The 19,704-nt window shown below is 50.2% G+C and overlaps 6 protein-coding genes across 6 annotated transcripts; 4 read left to right on the top strand and 2 right to left on the bottom strand.

Annotated features, from left to right (window-relative positions):
* Window positions 1–2,653: 2,653 nt before the first annotated feature.
* Window positions 2,654–4,294, bottom strand: EsH8_X_000514 (MFS transporter; the record flags this gene model as incomplete). The annotated part of the gene is made up of 3 exons (XM_083274602.1): window positions 2,654–2,661; window positions 2,945–4,007; window positions 4,061–4,294. 3 exons carry the CDS (start codon window positions 4,292–4,294, stop codon window positions 2,654–2,656), a joined length of 1,305 nt encoding a protein of 434 aa, XP_083119994.1.
* Window positions 4,295–4,738: 444 nt separating this feature from the next.
* Window positions 4,739–6,840, top strand: EsH8_X_000513 (Zn(II)2Cys6 transcription factor; the record flags this gene model as incomplete). Its single annotated transcript, XM_083274601.1, has 2 exons — window positions 4,739–5,275; window positions 5,335–6,840. 2 exons carry the CDS (start codon window positions 4,739–4,741, stop codon window positions 6,838–6,840), a joined length of 2,043 nt encoding a protein of 680 aa, XP_083119993.1.
* Window positions 6,841–8,579: 1,739 nt separating this feature from the next.
* Window positions 8,580–10,408, top strand: EsH8_X_000512 (cytochrome P450; the record flags this gene model as incomplete). Its single annotated transcript, XM_083274600.1, has 5 exons — window positions 8,580–8,835; window positions 8,888–9,008; window positions 9,073–9,438; window positions 9,500–10,174; window positions 10,243–10,408. 5 exons carry the CDS (start codon window positions 8,580–8,582, stop codon window positions 10,406–10,408), a joined length of 1,584 nt encoding a protein of 527 aa, XP_083119992.1.
* A 1,124-nt stretch (window positions 10,409–11,532) lies between these two features.
* On the top strand, window positions 11,533–12,880 carry EsH8_X_000511 (uncharacterized protein; the record flags this gene model as incomplete). The annotated part of the gene is made up of 4 exons (XM_083274599.1): window positions 11,533–11,712; window positions 11,795–12,297; window positions 12,352–12,419; window positions 12,480–12,880. 4 exons carry the CDS (start codon window positions 11,533–11,535, stop codon window positions 12,878–12,880), a joined length of 1,152 nt encoding a protein of 383 aa, XP_083119991.1.
* A 2,223-nt stretch (window positions 12,881–15,103) lies between these two features.
* EsH8_X_000510 (class I SAM-dependent methyltransferase) lies at window positions 15,104–16,415 on the bottom strand (the record flags this gene model as incomplete). Its single annotated transcript, XM_083274598.1, has 2 exons — window positions 15,104–15,771; window positions 15,953–16,415. The coding sequence occupies 2 exons, from the start codon at window positions 16,413–16,415 to the stop codon at window positions 15,104–15,106; spliced, it is 1,131 nt and encodes a 376-aa protein (XP_083119990.1).
* A 1,315-nt stretch (window positions 16,416–17,730) lies between these two features.
* Window positions 17,731–19,180, top strand: EsH8_X_000509 (uncharacterized protein; the record flags this gene model as incomplete). The annotated part of the gene is made up of 4 exons (XM_083274597.1): window positions 17,731–18,064; window positions 18,122–18,248; window positions 18,312–18,781; window positions 18,864–19,180. The coding sequence occupies 4 exons, from the start codon at window positions 17,731–17,733 to the stop codon at window positions 19,178–19,180; spliced, it is 1,248 nt and encodes a 415-aa protein (XP_083119989.1).
* Between the last annotated feature and the right edge of the window lie 524 nt (window positions 19,181–19,704).

The raw sequence follows: 19,704 nt of genomic DNA, 5'->3' as shown, positions 1-19,704 counted from the left end.
GTCAACCAGGCTTGGCATAGGACACGTGATGGAACACGTGACCGCGGTGTATATAGACAGATACACGCCAGAACCCATGGGGGGGGGGTTCAACCTTGAAGATATCACTTTGCTCATACCTAGCTTTCACTTTGCTGCTTGTGTTGTTTGGTCCTTTCTGCTCTGTTTGCCTGATTTACGTTGGACCTCTATTCGCGACATCTCACGATCCCTCCGGGATCGATCCCGTCCCCACGACAGTCTTACCCCTTCTAGCAGATCCGGAACGGCTGCCAGAAAGACTGTGACAATAACGTGGCAGTAATAGCGAAAAGCTTGTTGATATCCTCATATATCCATCCCACACAAATACAAAAACTCTCAATGGCACTTGATACATTTTTCACGGGGTCGGTGACGGCGAAAGCCCGACCTCTGATAGGTTTCCGGGAGAGAACGCAAAGCAAGGAAATTCTCTGCAGAGCTCTGATTTACCAAATTGTTTGATGAGATGGTTACAATGATATTGATGGTTGCAAATTTGGTTTGCAAACAGTGTAATACACAGTAAATCATGATATTGGCGATCCCATTGCTCTTACTATCAAAGTATTGCTATTTACATATTATAAAGTTCAAAACGATCGAAGGGTATCCTCTAGTTTCCATTCAACTGATAAAAGCGCAAGTCAAAGTAGGATATTCCCTAATTTGTCAAATTCAAACACAAACCCTCTACCAACCCTTTTGTTCTCAAACACCCATGTGGAGAATCTCTGGTCGAATGACTTAAACGCCGAGAACCACATGTTATCTGTGGTGGTATTTGACTTGGAATTTCTCACTTAACCTCTGCACACCAAAGTTCCGAATTTGTTGGTCACCGGTGTAGAATCTACGAAAGAAATATCAGCGATGTCAGTTGTCAAGACTTGACGCGTTTCACTTCTCAGACAAAAGGGCGAGTGTAAACCAAGTCGGGGTTGACTCACCGAGATTGACAGAGCTCTCTGCGGCGTTGCAGGTACAGTTCATCCAGGCCCGGTTGAGCCCAAAGATTGGGCCCCATGTAGGATCCGGCAGTCGATAAACGTAGCAGTCGTCGCACACTTGGCCGAAGTTGCCTTTGCTATCCCACTGTAAAAGAAGAGTCAGTAAAGAAAGAAGAGATGACATTGATTTAATGAAGACCCAAACATGGAACTTGCTCAGCCAAAGGCCTAAAGCGCGTTTATCTTCGAGTAAAGGTGATACATACCTGGAGCTTGTTATTCGTAAACTCAAAACAGTCATTCAAATCCAGTGAGGTCGGCTTGAGTGTGCCTTTGCCGTCACCGGTATCGCAGTCTGCTGATAGAATATGGGTTCCCGGGTCGATATGCTCATCCCTGCAGGTTTTGCTCCAATCCGCTGCGACGACGGAGGAGACAAGGAAAGTAAAAACGGCCAGAAACTTCATGATGCCGGCAACAAAGTGTGTGATTTAAGATGCTATTGAATTTATCAGGAATTTGAATCGCCTACATAAAGTCCCCTTGGATAAGAAGGGCGATATCGCATCTTTAATAGACAGGAGACTGCGGACAGCAAGTTGGACACTCGGGGCTTTTTTTCCCCTTTGGCAAAGTTTTTGTGGCTAACGGCATTAATAACGTCGTATGCCTCGCTACTTTTGGAAGGCCGTTATAGCCGGAGATTGCCCTTCATTCGGTTGTAAGGTCGTACATCTGGACCAGCCAAGACCCAACGGGCAGGTGCGGAGGACAAGATTCCATGGTCGCAATCCTTCAAGTCCAATCAGGGGAGGCCAACGGACTGCAAACGTGACCATCTGCATTTCTTCTAGGTTTGGTTTTGATATCCGGCGAAAATCCGAGTTTTGTGGCCATATACGCCTCTGATTATAACTCACCTGGTAAGAAATTAGTAACGTTCTCAGAGCAAATCATTCAGTGTGCTCGTAGGTAAGGTTGCAGTCAAGGCCTCTCTGCTAGGGGACAATGTGCAAGGGTCCGAAGAGACCTGCATGTAGTGGATCTCCGTACTCGGTCTGGACGCAGACCCCCTGATCAAGAACCTCGTCAGTTTTGATCTTCCCGCGCGCAAACATTCCAATTTATCTTTGGTCATGGAACCAACGCCGGGCGATTCCGATTCCATACAGTTCCCATCTCGGTGGCGGTTGACCGCATGACCATCAGTTCATAAACCAGATAAATGGACGTTATATTGCACCGACCCCACATTCCGATACGGTCAGCTCTTTATGTGTTAAGCTGGATCCATGCAATCATGGCAATGAGTATCGACGACATCAAGTACCAAGCATGAGCTCCTGGCTGATTCTATAAACTTATCTGCTTCTTTTCTAGTGATCATGTCAGCGTTTTGAGACCGGTTGACTCTATCATCGTAGTTGGGTCAAACTCTCTTGACCTAGGGTCGGCGTTTTTTCTTCCTTCGCCGACAAGGGCATATAATTGGGGCATTGTATGAAATGCTGTTTGTTTTCTGCATGGTAATCAACCGCGATAAATCATGAAATAACAGGCTTGCTTATTCTATCCTGAGTACTTGGGCAACCTATTCTCTATCGCTGGGTAATTTGTTTTGTCCATCTTCGCGACCGTACATTGAAAATCCTGACACCCTTTGACAAGATGTTCTTATAATGCTAGGCGTCTAACATTGCGTCAAATTCCCCGATAATTCAGTAATGAAAATATTACCGAAGAAGATTTTGCTCGACGCTAAGTAATGTGTTTTCTTCCCGACGCATTTATTCAGCAAACGGAGCATACCGACTTTTTCTTCTGATAGCTCTGCCGTAAAAAAAGAACAAAAATGGTAGAGGTACAAGAGCTACCGAAATGAAGGCAAGTAGCGATGATGCCCATGCGACTCCTGTCAGAAACAATGTTGAGCTTGTGCAATTTGATATAAAATGGGCGAGAATTCAACTTACCTAGCTTATGATACATGCTGCTTGAGAACATAGTGAAGCCCGCACCAACCCAGCTTCGCAGAAAAACATTGGCTGCGACGGCGCTGTTCGATAAATGAGCATAAGTGTCAATGATATATACCAACCCTTGAAGGAATATCGTCATGATTCCGATCCCAACAGGAATCCCTGCAAGAACTTGAGGAGCCCAGTGTATGTTCGGATTACTTGTCCAGCCGAACCAAAACATACCGACTGGGAGAATGATTCCACCAATCATCATGGGTATGAGTCGCTCTTCCGGTGGCACCTTTCCATCTCTTGAGTATATTTTGGCGTACCGAAGTCGAAGATGTAGCAAAACCACCACACCCCCCAGTAAGATGCCTACTGCCAGGCTCAGGAACGGAAGTGTTCCAACTCCCAGGCTCCAACCACGCTCCTCGGAGAAGGAGATAGGGTATGCCTCCAAGAAAAGATAGAGGATGCCGTAGATAAGCGACATGTAAATTGTTACAAGAGCCAGAATGGGTTCCCGGCAGAGCATAGCCATGGGTCTCAGGATGTATCTGTGAGCAATATCCTTGAACTCCAACCTATGTTCCTCGATAGGACTGCGTAGTGCCCAATTCCCCGTCTCGAAACGAAGTTCGCGGGCTCGTTTTTTGAGAATGACAGGGCCATATGTTTCGGGGATCAAGAACAAGAGGACGGCCCAGAGAACTGCCCCCGGGATAAGAGTGAACCAAGCTGTCCATCTCCAACCCAGTTCAGAACTTGTCACAAAACCGCCAACTATCGGCCCCAGCATAGACCCCATGAACGTCGAGCCCGCGAATATGCAGACTGCGATACCTCTCTCGACAGGCAGAAAGAGGTCGACAAGTGCTCCGCCAATAATGGCCAACGGAGCAGCGCCGCCAAAACCAATAATGAATCTGCAGATCAGAATTGTCTCCAAGTTTGTGGCTACCGCGACCGGGATATTGAAGATGCAAAAAACGAAAAATCCGATCAGAAGTGGTATTTTGCGGCCATATACCTCAGAGAGAGGTCCAAAAACCAAAGGTCCAAATGCAAAGCCCTACAGAGTCATGAGTTGCTGGGGGGTGCTTCTGGGCGGAGGAGATTACTTACTAGGACATTCAGAGCCGTTGCCAAGCGCATCACCTGTTGCGAAACTCCGAATAGCTCGCTAGTGGCTACCGTGGCCGAGCTAAAAACCGAGCTGGAGAACGTTACAATGAATGTAACGAGAGCATAGTGAATTGTAGCTCCCCATTTTCTTGTCGGCGTGAAATTGCGAGGGTTTCCGGGGTCGTCATTACTGGTCCAATCGATCAGATCGGGAAGGGCATTTTGTTCACCCATCTCAACTAAATTCGGTACCGACAAAATGCGACGTGTGTACAGAAAAAACAATTGCAGAACGTCCAAATCTTGAGTGACAGATTTCTTGCCATATCTGAGGTTCACGGAGACATCTGCGACTTTTAATTGCGGAATCATACCGCCACAATCTGGGATTCTTGAATGCCATTGTTGAAAGCATATGTCATTGAAGCATTTGTTCGACTTGTTGATCCACCTTTTAAATCCGAGACTCAGGGTTTGAACTCTTAATTAGGAGCGCTCGGCGTTACGAGTGGGGGGGAAATCAAATTTGTCCGAGCTTTCGGGGGACAACCTGATTTAACTCCAAGGTTTCCGCCGAGCTTATGCTTTCTCATTTCACTTCTTTCAAAGATCCGCCCACTCTTGCAAGCGCCTAACCAGCCTCCAAACTCCACATCATCCAATCAGTCTTTGAGCAGTATGTCCGACCTGCCAGAGTCAGACATACACCAATTACGCCGGCGCCGGAGAGAGCGGCCGATGCTGGTATGCTTGGAATGTCATCGCCGAAAGCTGAAATGCGACAAAAAAAAACCTTGCGACCGGTGTTCCAAAAGCTGCCCGCCCCTCAAATGTACATACACCAGACCAGCAGCAGTCTCTAAGATTAGGCATATTTTGCAAGATGTTCAACCACTTCCATCAGTTAGCCGAGCTGAAGACCCCAATCCCCACCCGACGGGCGATCCAGATCGTCCAAGCGGCGTAGTTTACCAAAGTTCTCCTCACTTATCGCCGAATGTGTGTCAAAGATCACTCGGCTCGGAGCCCTGCGATCGAGACCTATCGCAGAGTCCGGCAACGGCACCTTCAACCTTGTACGAGAGACCTCACAATGGAGACATAGAGCGGCCAGCTGGCACGGGGGCTGTTGCGCAGGCGGAGGCAACTCCAGCCGACATCACCTCGAAAAGAACATGGCGTGGACGCAGCGGTGTTCAGTGGCTCTTTTTCAAGGTAACCATTTACTCTTCTGTTTCTTCAGCGTTAGCATTCGACCTGACACTTTCTGCTAGCTTGACCACATCACAACGCTCGCGAACCAAGCAGGATTTTCCTTGCCAACCGGCGAGTTCACAACTTTTAGCGAGTCGAAGACGAAACTATTCCAACGCCGCACCCTTTTTCTGGAGGATGCACAGGGCCCCCAGCTCTCTATATTGGACGAGTTTCCACCAAGAGAGACGACAGACACACTCATCGAGAGATACTTCGAAACTTTCGGCTCTGTTTTTCGATTCCTGCACCAGTCCAGTTTTCAGGCTCAGACCCAGATGTTCTGGGAAGCCCCTGAAAGCGTTTCCATCTCCATTTGTATCCAAATTTTGCTCGTTGTCGCCATTGGAAATGGCACCGTCGACCAGTCCAACGCGCGCCTACCACACACTAAAACCATGGGTTGGTGGCATCTTATCCTTGCGTGGCAAGGCGTCGCTCTACGACTAAACCCGGGCGACATTAACACACTGCAGGCTTGTTGCCTCATTGAGCTCATGAGACACACTTACAGTCTAGACTTTTCTGCATGTTGGCCCTCATCAGGCATGCTTGTACGAAACGCCATGATGGCAGGCCTACACCGTGATCCTTACTTTTTGGACCAAATTTTCTCCAAAGAACAACTAGATATTCGACAAAACCTATGGTACACAATCCTAGAGCTTGACTTGCAAAGCTCAATGGACCAAGGGATGCAACCAGCGGTGACTTGTAACGACTGGGACATGCCGTTACCGGATGATCACAACGCAAACGATAAGGTTGAAGGTGCCGCCTCGAAAGCCGCCTCACCCCGAGGCATCCTAGTCTCAACCTTGACTGTGAGAATGCGTATTGCACAGTTTCTTAACAACATCAAATGCTCAACAAGTTACGAGGAAGCTTCAAGGCTTCATGAAGAACTTGAAGCTCTGGCACATCCACTTCTATCTTCCCCTCCGGTACAAAAAGACCAACCCGGCCACCTAGGCTTTTCTCGGGGGTTCCCCAAATGTCTATGCCAGAGATCACTTTTGGCTCTGCATCTACCGTTTGCCATACTCAGAAGGCCTTCGTATGCCTATTCTTATAACATATGCATGAGTACCGCCTTGTCCCTCCTAGAACGAATTGATCCCCCGGCAGGTCAAAACGACCATAATGACTATAATGGAGTTGTTGTCTTGATGAGAACATCTGGCAATATATTCAGGACAATAGCGCTCCAGGCGATTCTTTTTCTTTGTTTCCAAATGGAGGCATCTCTGAAAAACCATCAGCCTTGGACCTTGGTTACAGAGCTCAGAGATCGATCCATTGGAATCATTGAGCGCTATCTGGTCATCGCCGAGGAGCGGCTTAAAACACAGGACTTCGTTGGGAAAGCGTTTATCGTACCTGCAATAGCATTGGCACACGCAAAGCTCTCGAACTCTGGTATGAGTAACGAAGACGTTGCTGCCTGCGGACGAATTATTGCAGAGGAGGTTACAGCAAGGTGTTTCTCTATCTTCCGCAATCGCCCAGATATTCCACCAACATGAATATATCGAAATTACTCTAAATTGAAATATCCATACTCATCATGGCTTATGGCTGCGTTATCATACAAAGCAATGTGGTTAGATTCCCGGAACCTCAGTTGAGCTCGTTGGTTGCACTGGGTCTCGCGAACTGATCGGAACCTGATTCAGTGCTACAAACAGGTTCATGATGATTTGTATGAAAAGCAAGGACGTTGGAAGTCACTTTCAGTTCGAATTGACTAAGGCACAGAGACTTGAGGATTCAAACTCTAGTCCGTGAGTACAGGGCAGAGGTCATCCAAGAGCTACAGTTGCATGGTTGAATGTCAGAACCATGTTGGCATGACACGCATTCGCTCCCCACATATCACATAATCCCGGTAGCTGCGAAGATCGTAATCCAAACAGAAGGCAAGCAAATGCAGTAACTGGCTGATTATCCTAATCCGTCAAAGCTAAGGGTAATGAATGGAGGAAAATGAGGCTTACATTGCGGCACAGCATCTTCCTGTGGGGTCCTTCTGCACCAACCCGTCCCCCGTTTCGGCTTGTCCTCCGGAGACTTGCGTAGTTACTTGCATAGTTGTCGTATATCCAGGCTATCGTGATAGGACCTAGATCATCTGGTGACTGTGTATAGTCGAATATTGACAATTTCTTTACACGGCACGGAGAACACACAGGGAAATTGTGATCGAATCATCTTGCACTGGTCGATTCAACTTACGAAATAATACCAAGTAACAAACTAAAGCGCAACGGCTGGATAACCCATACTTGCCAGTGATTGCTACTGATATTCGATCCCCTTTTCATCCGTTAGAGGGACAGCTACTTTAGCTGACTTAAGATGTGTAGCATCAGCACCGACCGGCTCCTGAAGCACTCCCGAAAAGTCCAACTCGGGCTCGTCCGGGCGAAAGAGTAGGTAGATACCGGCCTAGTTCCATTCCCGTTCCCGCCAACGGAGCCATTTGGCGGAGACGACGCATCCGGATGCCGGGCGACCATTCTTTTCGGCCTATTTCACCATGTATTGCCCGACCCTTCGTTCTGCCGTGGGATCCGTTTTAACTGGAGAGCTCGAAAGGGGCCTTCGGCCGATTTATTTACACGTGGACGAATGAAGCTGTGTGCTACGTAATTAGGGCCTTCTATCTGGCCGAAAGTAGTCCGCGATCCACCCTGTATGGCAATGAGGGGCAGTGTATGAATGCAATCCTCAGGGGTCCTTTTCTCAGCCAACCAGCTGCCAATATTCATAAACAAATCTCCATGTCTCCGTTCGCGGCCCGTTTACCACCTCCGGCCGAGGCTTTACCCACCAGAAAGCCGTTTTGCACTTTATTACACTATACCATGGATTTGACCCCGTTACAACGCGAACAGACGTTTGAAAACCAGCCTATCAGCACATTCGGGCAGCTACCATCGGATCGTGAACAACAAACTCAATCCATCTGCGCAACTGTGGGGAAATGAGGACTCCAGCATCCTTTACGATGTTTTGCCTTGGTGTCCTTGTTGATCCCTCCTGCCACTGACCCATGTACTCGAACGTTGCAGCCCTCGGCCCAGTAGCTTTTTTGGGCGTAGACCAAATGCGATATATGTGGAACGTCCCTTGGCCTTCGTCCCCCCAGACTCTCCACACAATCATGGTGAATGTTTGAAAGGTGAGAAACGACAATGTCTCTTCTTCACTCTCCGGTTCGTGCTCCAACCTCTTCATCCTTCCTTTCGGCAATCGAGACAAAATGACAAGTGAGACTATACCGTCACCTCTAGACGTATCGACGTCGTACCTCACGGCACACAATGTCCTGGGCCTCGGCGCCATCTGGCTGGTGTACCAGCTTCTCAAAGCTCTCTACAACATCTCGCCTCTGCACCCACTGAGCCATATTCCTGGACCCAAGCTGTCTGCAGCTACATATATCCCCGAGTTTTACTACGATGTCGTTCTGTTCGGCCGCTACACTGGCGAAATTCGTCGCATGCACGAGAAGTATGGTAAGTTGAGCCACGTTCTCGGAACTGCGATGAAATCTGACACCGCTGCCAGGCCCTATCGTTCGCATCAGTCCTCATGAAGTACACTGCAACGATACCGGCTTTTCCGATGAGATCTATGCCGTCAGCGGCCGCAGGCGTGACAAGCCTGTTCATCAAATTAACGGATCTGCGTAAGAAACCCCTTCTGTTACCACGAAGCAGGATGACTTTTGCTGATTGTCTCTGCAACCTCAGCCTGGGCGAGTCCGGCTTTGGTACCGTCAACCATGATCTGCATCGTGTCCGGCGAATCCCTCTGGCCAAGTTCTTCTCTCGCAGCATGATTTCGCGCCTTGAGAGCGATGTACACGGCTTGGTTCAGAAGCTTTGTGACAAGTTGCTGGCCCAGACGGACAAGCAGGAGCCTTTTGATGTGACTATGGCCTACAGCTGTTTCACGTCCGATGCCATTTCCGGGTACTGCTTCGGCGAGAGCTTCGGATTCCTGAATCAAGATAGCTGGTACCCCAACTTCCGTGAGCCGACTGCATCTATCCTCAGGCCTGTCTTCATCTTCCGCTTCTTCCCTTGGACAAAGTCCTTTGCCGTTCTCGGCGAGTGGTATGTGGTTCCTATCAGATGCATTATGTTATTGAAGAGTGGTCGAACTGACAAGACCAAGGCTCGTCGACTATTTACCAGCGGACATTGCCCTACTTATTCGTACGCTGAAGATCGATATTCCCAACAAGGTCAAGAGGACCAAGACCGAACTTGACGCCGGCATCCGGCATGAACGCCCCACAGTCTTCGGTTCTCTCCTGGAGTCGGATCTTGAGTTTCTCGAGAAGAACCCGCAGCGATTGGCCGACGAAGCTGCCGCTGTTGTTGGTGCTGGAACCGAAACCACCAGCTGGGCTTTGGGTGTCATTACCTACCACTTGCTGACCAAGCCCGAGTTGCTCGTCAAGCTTCAGAAGGAGCTGAATTCAGTCGTTGATGACCCAAAGCACCTTCCCTCCTGGACCACTCTTGAGAACTTGCCTTATCTCGGTGCCGTCCTTCAGGAAGGTTTGCGACTTTCCTACGGCGTGTCGGCTCGTACGGCTCGTGTTCCGACTGAGGAGAACTTGGTCTACCGTGGCGAGTTCAACAAGAAGCCTATCGAATACTTCATTCCCCGAGGTTACGCGGTTGGCATGTCTTCTGCCATCACTCATCACGACGAGACCGTCTTCCCTGACTCATATCAATTTGCCCCTGAGCGCTGGCTAGACGAGAACAATCAACGCCGGAAAGATGTTGAGCGTGGTATGCTTTCCTTCTCGAAGGGTAGCAGATCTTGCCTAGGAATGAAGTAAGTTTTGAGTCTCAAATCTTGATGTTCCTTCCAGAATCAATTATGCTAACATGCACATTTTCTAGCTTGGCGTTGTGCGAGCTCAACTTGTGCCTAACGGCCCTTGCATTGCGCGTTCTGCCGAACATGCGCCTTTTCGAGACCAACGACGAAGATGTTGCTTACGATCACGACATGTTTATTCCCGTGGCAAAGCAGGGCACTAACGGTGTGCGGGTGAAGATGGTCTAATAGCCTTACATTGGATCTATCATTAGAGACCTAGCTATCATGCCATGGTGCTGGTTTTCCGATAGTTTTTGCTTACCGCCCTAATTACAAATTTTAAATATTTGCACCCCATGCTTAGTGAATGCGTTCGCTTCGCTAGTAGCCAACGAATGTAACCCCAGTACCCTCATGGCAAAACATCGTCGTCTTTGAGGTGTACTAGTTAAGCAGAAGTGTTTCTTTGCTGTCCCGCCCAGTCGGCCGACAATCCATTCGAAAAGGTTGAAGTCTCCCAGGGATGGGAGGCCTGTCTGACCTGTCAGTTTCTTGAGGCCGAATGCGGCTGGTCTGGGTCCAGGCTCATACGAGGTCCTTATGCAAAGACTGCTTCCACATCATATTCGTAGATGATTTCGGTGATCCCAATTGTGGCACCCTGGGGATCTTGGTGATCTGCATGTTTCGAACCCGAATGTGACTGTGGCCGGTGATTTCTCTCCTGCTAGCGCGAACTGTCATACCACTCGCCAGATTCCGCGATTGGACAGTCGTCGGCCTGTCCACATGGCCTGGTTCGGCCCTCTTCGGGCGTTCATGATGACTTTTGCCTAGTGTTGTGGAGTCCTTGCGACTTTTGCAACGGGCCCCTGGACCCAAGCTGCCTAGTGTATCCATTCTCAGCCAACCCGAGCTTTTCGGCATTGGGTTCCGCCCTCGTTGGGGTCGGGAAAGTGGGAAGCTTGGCTCGGTTCCAGACCGTGTTCCTCTTCCAAGCCATCCGGCCGGCTTAGCCATCATTAAGTGCCGGGGAACCCTACGTCGATGGAATACAGACCCTGTTAGTTGCATCAAAATTCTCTCCGGTGGCAAGCCCACTACGTATGACAGTTGGACAGCTCTCGGAATATGTCCTCGAGCTAATATCTGGGGTTGCATCCATGGAATTTATCCCGGTTCTGGTCTTTCTCACAACCAAGCCACAGCCGTGCCGCTTGCAACCGGGCTCCAGTTCCCCTGCATATGAGATCTGCCGCTCCTTGGCCCCAACACGATGCTGGCGGTTTATAAGTCTGCCAACGCCTCGTTGAGCTAGTTCGTAGCGTGATGGTGTGCTCATTTGGGATCGATAAACACGTGCCGCAAACATGTCAACCACCGTCGACCCCGATTTGCGAATCCTGGAGCCGGAACACTTGCCGTTGGCCATCATCATCATATCATCCATATTCCTCGTCATATCGGTGATATGTGTCGGGTTGCGCACACGTATACGTATCGTTGAGCATACGTTCGGTCTTGACGATGGTCTTATGCTGGCAGGAACGGTACGATGAACCTATTCTGGCTTGTGTGGACGTGTGGACATGTGGACGTGCTGAAGAAGAGTCTACTAACCTTGATTGATAGATTGTGTACGTGGCGGTCGTGGGATTGGCGATATACGGCTGTTTCGTAGGATTGGGCACGCTCCAGGAGAAGTTGAACATGTGGATGTTTTCTGAGTCCCTCAAGATTTACACAGTCTGGATTCTGGTCTACGTCGTCGCTCTCGCTCTTGTTAAGTCTTCCGTCTGCCTTACTATTCAACGCATCATCACAACAGACAAAGGCCTGCGCATCACGGTCTGGGTCTTGCTAGGCGTCACGTGGGCGTCGTTCTTGATCACTTTCGTTGGTACTCTGCTTTACTGCCATCCGGTTGAAGCCATGTGGACGCCTACGATGGTCCTTAGCGGCGAAGGAAAGTGCGCATCTGTCGACGTGCTTGTGGCACTCGGCCATGTCGCAACAAGTTCAGCTATCGTGACGGACTTGGCTTTGGTTGTAGTACCAGCTATTATTTTATGGGGAACACAGATGAAAACACAAACCAAGCTGCAGGTCTTTGGTCTGTTGTCGTTTGCTTCTGTGTAAGTTTCAACCAGTTCGACTGTGTGGTTTGAACGACGGCTAACATTCCTCAGAGCATCCATCATCACTATGGTCCGCATCCCTTATGTCAACCGTTTCAAGGCACAGCAAGACCTTCAATGTGAGTTAACCCATAGACTCCAAAAAATGCATTGCGCCATGAAGCTCACATCGGGTTTAGTCTGGGTTGCCCATACCGTACTCTGCTCCAACATCGAGACGGGAATCGGCTGCATAGCCTCCTCGGTACCCTCCCTGCGCCGTTTAATTGCCCGAAGTCGCGGCACGACAGAAAGCACGAACCCCAGTGGAAGTGGGACCAAAACAGGGCTCTTCACCATCGGAAGCAAGCCACTTGAGCCGAGGAGCCGTGATCGTTTCCGAAACCCAACCGATGTTGGCTTCAGCTTGTCGACGGTGCACGGCAGAAACGACGAGACCTGGGAGCGTCTCCAAGATGGCGATTCGGATAAAGGGGACCTTCTGCCTAGCGATCAGAAGGGAGGTATACACGCACAGTATAGCTACCAAGTAGACATTGAGATGTCTCCTGGTTTGAGGACGGGTGGGCCGGGACGCTGAGCTCCACCTTTGTTCGTTCTCCAACAGTTTTTACACACTAATACATATTTATAATCCTGTACGATATCCATGACCAATGCAACCATGCTCCAGACCAGCCTGCGCGATTTCCATGGAAAAACTTGACAACAATGATGGGTCAGGGTTGTTACGTAGTGAGTGGCGATGCGGTTATGAAAGCAACTCCATTTGGAAAAACAGTCCAGAATAGGGCACATCGTAAATCGCTGCCAACACGTGTATAACCCTGTCCCTGTCGGTTGTCCCCTGCGCTTTGACTTCTGAGAAGCCACGATCCAACTGGATACCAGCCCCCAATATTGATGGGAATGTGGATTATTACTTCGTGGCCCGGATCCATAAAGGGGCAAACCATCGATGTGAGCTGCACACAAGGTGGGATCAGGACCTTTCATGTCAGTGCGATAGTGTAGATCAGATTCCCGAGACCAAAGTTTGCCCAGATTGGTGAATCCTTGTCTATTATCGGAAGTGTTCATTGCAGCCTTCTGGAGCATTTGATAGAGATCCTGAGCAACGGGAGTGGAGCCAAGGAAATCCGAGCAAAAAGAATTTCGGCGGTAATTGGCAAAGTAAAAAAGGCGCAGTGCCGTGCCTTGCCTTCAGGTAGTCTTTCCCTTTCAGTCCTTAGCACGAACCGAGTGGATCTATTAACTTTTGAATCTTGAGAGGTTTGTAATCTACTTTGGACATCAATTTGAGATCCGTCACCTTGGCTGCCAAACGAGTGTTTCATCTCTGACCAGCCCTGCGAAATGAAAGAATACGAAAAAACTTGGTATGGTACCGGTATCGTCAAGCGTGATTAGAACTTCTTGGCATTCCTACGCGAGCAAACTTTGCACTGTGTATGTGGAGAAGTTTAGAACGAGCAGCAAGCTTAGCAGGCAACGGAGAATTATTCGGCATGGACATTGTGCTGTACATTGTGTCCGCATCACAAACGTGGCCGAAGAAGCACAAAGTTTGGACAAATCAACGCGGAGACCCGTCAACCTGCCAAGATCTCCCGTTCGGACTATCCTTCTTGGCGGATGAACAGTATTTCGGTCCTGCAGAAATTTGGGCAATGTCATTAATAAATAAGCTTTACTACCTTGTTGATGTTTGACGAACGAGATGCCGATGTGACAATCTATGTCCCTTCATCTATGATGCAGGTAGTCATCCTTACCAAGTTCCCTTGGCTTGATCACAGTTTCTGGCCAGAAAGCTATGCCGAGGAAGACAGTATGTTCAGTGCAATAAGTACCCAGTCACAGTAAATGCATATTTCTGTATATCAATTTATCAATTGATAGCTAGGCTCAAAAAGGAAGCTGCCATCTCATTGCAACGATTGTGTTTCTTGGATACGTCCTTGTTCATTCCCGCTACGTTGACCTTGCCGTCTGGATCATAATCCACAATATTCCCTAGGCCACACCGTGGCCAGCACCAATGAAGCCCATTTGTCCAACCTTCAACCCTCCCTCTTTGTCCAGCTTCACGATTCTCTGTTGTGCATGTAGCCAGTCATTTCGCAACATTTAGTCGATACTGTCAATAATCTCTACCCTCCCTGGGTCCATATTAGGATCAGCCGTGATAATAGCATAGTCATGGGGTGATTTTTACCCATATTGTAACAATAGGTAAATAGAGCTTCATCGAGACCAGAGTGTTTCAAAAGCCTCAATATACCGGGTTGTACTGACTGGGATATTGGTCGCAGCTAGCAAAGTGTAATCATAACACCAGTGAAATAGTTGTTCCAAGAATTATGTGAGCTAAACATATTTTACAAAGATAAGAAGTTTTCACAACTTCGCATGAGCCATGGAAATGACCTAGTAAAGTTAGTCTGATAGTGAGCTATCTATCTCGGATCACCGGCCCGTCCTCGTAGATGCAAGTTTTGATATTGAGACAGACAAACACATGATTATGATGTGAGAATGCTAAACGTTCTCCTTTGTGCATTTGAATAAGCACACCATGCCTTATAAGGGTTACATTCTATTCGCAGTCTTTTGGTCGGTCTACATAGTCTGGGTTCGGGTAAAAATTTACTTGCAGTTCTGAGAATTGAGAAGCGAACATAAAATAATAGCCCAATCAATTATCGACTAACTCCATACATGTACAGCACGACCAACTCTGAATCCGTGGGAAGCCTTTTTCATATACAGGGAGCATCTAATGAAATATATTTGGCGACTTTTAACTTCCTTGTGGTTTTTGCCCATAGACGACATGAAACGTCAGATACGAGTGTATCGACGTATTCATCAGACTCTTTCTTACATCAATCAAAAATATCTCGACTTCGGAAGCACTCCACTTCAGTCCCCTCGTCAACGGTGCCATACTGACGGCCTGCAGCGCGTCGACAAGCATACTCCGGTTATACAGTCCGATAGTCTTGAGCTTTGGGTCCCGCGGCCACGTCCCGATAGGGACCTTCCATACCTTCTCCACGACATTCTCGAACCCACATCCGCGGAGCAACTCCGAGTTTCGCTCTATCGCCAGGGGGTCAATGCCGAAGCTGCGGAAGCCGGCCATACATAGGTCGACAAAGCGGCCGTACCCGTACTCTTCGGGCCCCGGCATGCTCCCGTCGTCGCACTGCAGATAGAACCTCAATTCCTGCAGCTCGACCCAGCCTCCCGGTTTCAGGGATTCGTAGGCTTGGGACAAAAGGCGCGGCCAATTCTTTATTGCCATGCACATGTGCCGCGCGTGCACAAAGTCGACGGTATTGGCGGGCCAGACCCATTCCGCCTCGGCGTCGTCGACGATGAAGCGCACGTTTGGTGGTACCCAGGTCGGCTGGATTGGGCTGAGATCGATGCCAATGACCTCGGCTTCGGGGAATTCGTCACCCACTTTTGGTGCATGTCAGTCAAGCCCAGCTAAAGTCTTGGCTTCCTCATTCCTGGGGAAGCAAGTCGACGGGGAAGTGGGGAAACAATTTGCTTAGCCACCCGACTACGTGCCATCGAAGCGGCAGATGCAAGCAGCGAGGAAAGGAAGGGGAAGAGGGCTGGGTTGATGGAAACGACTTACTATCGATAGCCCAAATGCCCGTTCCCGTGCCGATATCGATGACCTTCTGGGGATTTTCAATTGGCGCGCTATGCAGCTTGCCATCCATGACGTTGACGCACATGGCATGCTTCATATCCTCGCGCTCCTGCTCAGGCTCATCGTTGGGGAGCAGGTACCGTCCCTCCATATACTTGTGATAACGCCGCGTGTTCTCGAAGACGTAGTCGCGCACGCTGCCCGACAGCGACGTCGACGCCGACCGGTTGCCCGCGCTGCTGCCATCGAAGCCCTCATCCCACGTGTCCTCCGCCTGCGACGACGCGCCGTCGTCTGTGTCCGCCTCTACTGTATTTTCGGCCTCGACTGGTGGCGGTGTCTGTTGTCCGGACTGCGGCTGCGGCTGCGGCTGCGAGTGTTGTGGGGGCGGGGGTGACGGTGACGTCTTGAGCTGCTCGCCTTCCTTTGCTGTGTTTTCTGCCATCGCTGTAGTACGCTGGCCGAGTTCAAGCCCAAAGACCGTTGCAAATTCCAAAAGGATCCTCAAATGAGCGCTGTCCCTCTGATTGAGAAGAGCAGTCGGCTCTTCGTCGTCGCAGTCGTCAGGTGAGGGTTTGTGCGTCGGGCCAGGATGTGCCGGACCAGATCTTGGTGCCCTGCAGTTGGAGATCGGAGACCAGGGGAATGCAAATTCATGGATGTTCTTGTATGTAAAAGATCCCCATTAAGCAATAAGATAGTACATAGATGGGCAACCCGGAGGGAGTCTGGGGCAGGTATCGGGCGAGTCAGCGAGAGATGCGCGAAATCGGTTCGTTGGCAAATTGGAGAAAATCGAACAACGAAACAACCAAGAGCCGTTGGGGCCACAGCGGCGGGATTTGAAATTGGCGTGGTCCTGTCAGCAATACATAGGCAGTTTGAGTGAAAGGGAAAGTGTGCGAGCGAAAGTGGCACGTCAAGCATCGACTTGATCCCCTGCGCCATCCTTCGGCCAACAGCCTATCACGCTTCATATTTGACGGCCCTAGCTGACTTTGGTCGGTGACCGGCGCTGCAGTCTAGAATTGCTAGTTCGCGGTGAATTCCTCTTCCGTCTAACTGATGAAGGCGAGCCTGGCCAAGAGGAGAATAGCCGAATCGCCGGTTGCTGTGAAAGACACTCGGCCGTCACGCGGTGGCGCTCCGTGATGTCTCTGATTGCCAGTCATGTTTGGCTGCCACTTTTCAGCTTGCGCTTGTCCGCGCAATCGCATTTTTGCCCCCGCCATATACCGACACTCATTCTGGCCAATAAGCTCGATATTAGCTAGTTCCATGTCATTGGTTAGCCGGCCTTGTCTCCTCCGATCCTTCAGACGTGCACGGCACGTTGTGGCCGACACATGGGATGGCACACCAAGCTACCGCATCTAGTTACCGTGGTGGCACCGACGCATCGGGTAACCTGGGGGGGACTTTGTGGCCTCGTCAGAAGCGTGGCAATGGTTCCTTTATCGTTCCTTCGTCTCCTCTCCCCACTCTCGTTCTCAAATTCCGGCTTTGCGCCCCTGTTTTGGCGTAGACACATACCGTTCATCTTATCCCACCTTCCGTTCCTTCTGCGCGAGCTTGTCCCGCTTGATCCGGTCCTGTGCGTCGAGGTCATAATTGCGCATGCAACCAGGTCGTTTGATCTGCAAACTTGCTGCAAACCACCGCAACATAAACGAGTTTCCGTGTAACAATCCGGCCGTGCTGTGCCATTCCCACCAGTCAGCATTCAAAAAAACACTCAATCAACAGGAAGGCCCGTCTGAATGGCCAGCGATATCGGCGGTCAGGTCCGGGCGGAGGCCACCGCTGCGGCGGAGGAGGTTAACGCGGCCCTCCAGAGCTTCGTGACCGGGCCCGGACCATCCGGAGGGGACCTGGACAAGGCCCAACGTCGGCGCATCATTGATGCTGCGAATAAGCTCATCACTGCCGTCAAGGATCCCGCTGATGAGTGGTTCGACGCAACGGCGCAGGTTGCGCAGCTTGGTGCAAACCGGCTGTTTTGGGAGTGGAAAGTTTACGACCAGATACCGCTCGAAGGCAGCATCTCGTATGGCGAGCTGGCTGGCAAGGTTGATGCCGAAGAGTCTCTGATAAGTGAGTCGATTTCGTTCTTTTATCCGCCAATTTGATTTTATCGCTGACGATGGAAAGGGCGGATTGGCGGTGTACTCACTTCGATGGGTATATTGAACCAAGTCGGCGACGATTCGGTCGCGCACACCAAGCGCTCACTCGTCTACGTCGAAGGTCACCCAGCAGGTCAGATTGTTGGCATGGCGTGCGTACCCCCCCATCTCCTATTTCGCCCACTCTACAGCCCATCCAAACTAACATTTGGCAGCTGGGAAAACGGCTTGGTGCCATATGTGCACATGCCGGCCTACTTTGAAAAGTACGGCCGCAAGGAGCCGCAGACGTTGAACAACGTACCGGGCACATATGCATATGGTGTGCCAGAGTACGGCTGGTACGAGATGCTCCAGAACGACCCGCCACGTATGCAGAGGTTCCTGCGCGCGATGGGGCCAATCGAGGAGAAGATGCCAATCTCGGGCATCTACGACTTTGGTTGGGTGGTGAAATACGCCGAAGCGAATTCAACGTCCGACCGGCCATTGCTCGTTGACGTCGGTGCCGGCCGAGGGCAAGCAATCAAAGCGATTCACCGTGAGAACCCCGCCTTGCCGCTGGAGAGATGCGTGCTACAGGACCGATCGGAGGTGGTTGAGGCTGTCAAGAAGCTGGATGACGAGGACACGAGGCTTGTGCAGAAACAGGTCATCGACTTTCACAAGGAGCAACCTGTAAAAGGTATGACGAAACCGCTTTCCTTCTCGCACTTGCGACTGAGACTTCCTCATGAGAGAAGACAGTCTGCTAACTCTACGATCAGGTGCTCTCACATACTGGATTCGTCGGTGCCTGCATAACTACAGCGATGAGATCAGCGTGAATATGCTGCGCATCATCGCCGAGGCCATGGCCGATGATAGCCGGCTGCTGATCCAGGAAGATGTCATGGGCAACCCGCCGCACTATACTTCGACGATGCTCGACTTTATGATGCTTACTTTTGGCGGTAAGCAACGGTCGCTCGAATGCTGGAAAGACGTTCTTGGGCGGGCAGGACTGGATATCAATAACGTCTCGAGGGGTCAAGGCCCGTGGCGTCACTTGGCCGTGATTGAGTGCGTCAAGGCCAAGAAGTAAGGCGTTTGAGATCGGACGAGAACATGTGAATCGGGATGAATGGATCATCGTGCATAATGTACGGCCGTTTTGCAGTGATGGAAACTGAGGTCAATAAGCGGTGAAGCCGGAAGGTCAAGCTGGTTAGAAATATGTCAGCTGGAAAATACAATCATGAAACAGAGAAACCCAGTAGGAAATAGGTTTCGTACAAGTTATGCCCCATTTGTGCCAATTTCAAATTCCCTTTCGTCAGCAGAGTTGTCACCATCGCTGGCCTTTTGCCGTGCTCTCCTCGAGCACCACAGCACCATCGTAAGGGCCCACATTGTCGAGACGTGCAATTTCAATGGCCTTCTACCTCCTACAGTAATGACACCCCTTAAGGTACTGACTCGCCGCGTAGCTTGTCCGACTCTTGTAGGTCCGCCCGGTATGGCCCTTCACCGCTTCTTCGACCGGAAAGGCGGCCTATCCGGGCCGGTCCGCTCTTCAACATCCAACTCTCGTTCAGAAGGGCGCCGGTTATTTCACAACCGTCCAAA

Source organism: Colletotrichum jinshuiense, chromosome 10 (assembly GCF_051148585.1).
Source record: "Colletotrichum jinshuiense chromosome 10, complete sequence".
Lineage (NCBI taxonomy): Eukaryota > Fungi > Ascomycota > Sordariomycetes > Glomerellales > Glomerellaceae > Colletotrichum > Colletotrichum jinshuiense.
This window is presented reverse-complemented; position numbering and strand designations above follow the sequence as displayed.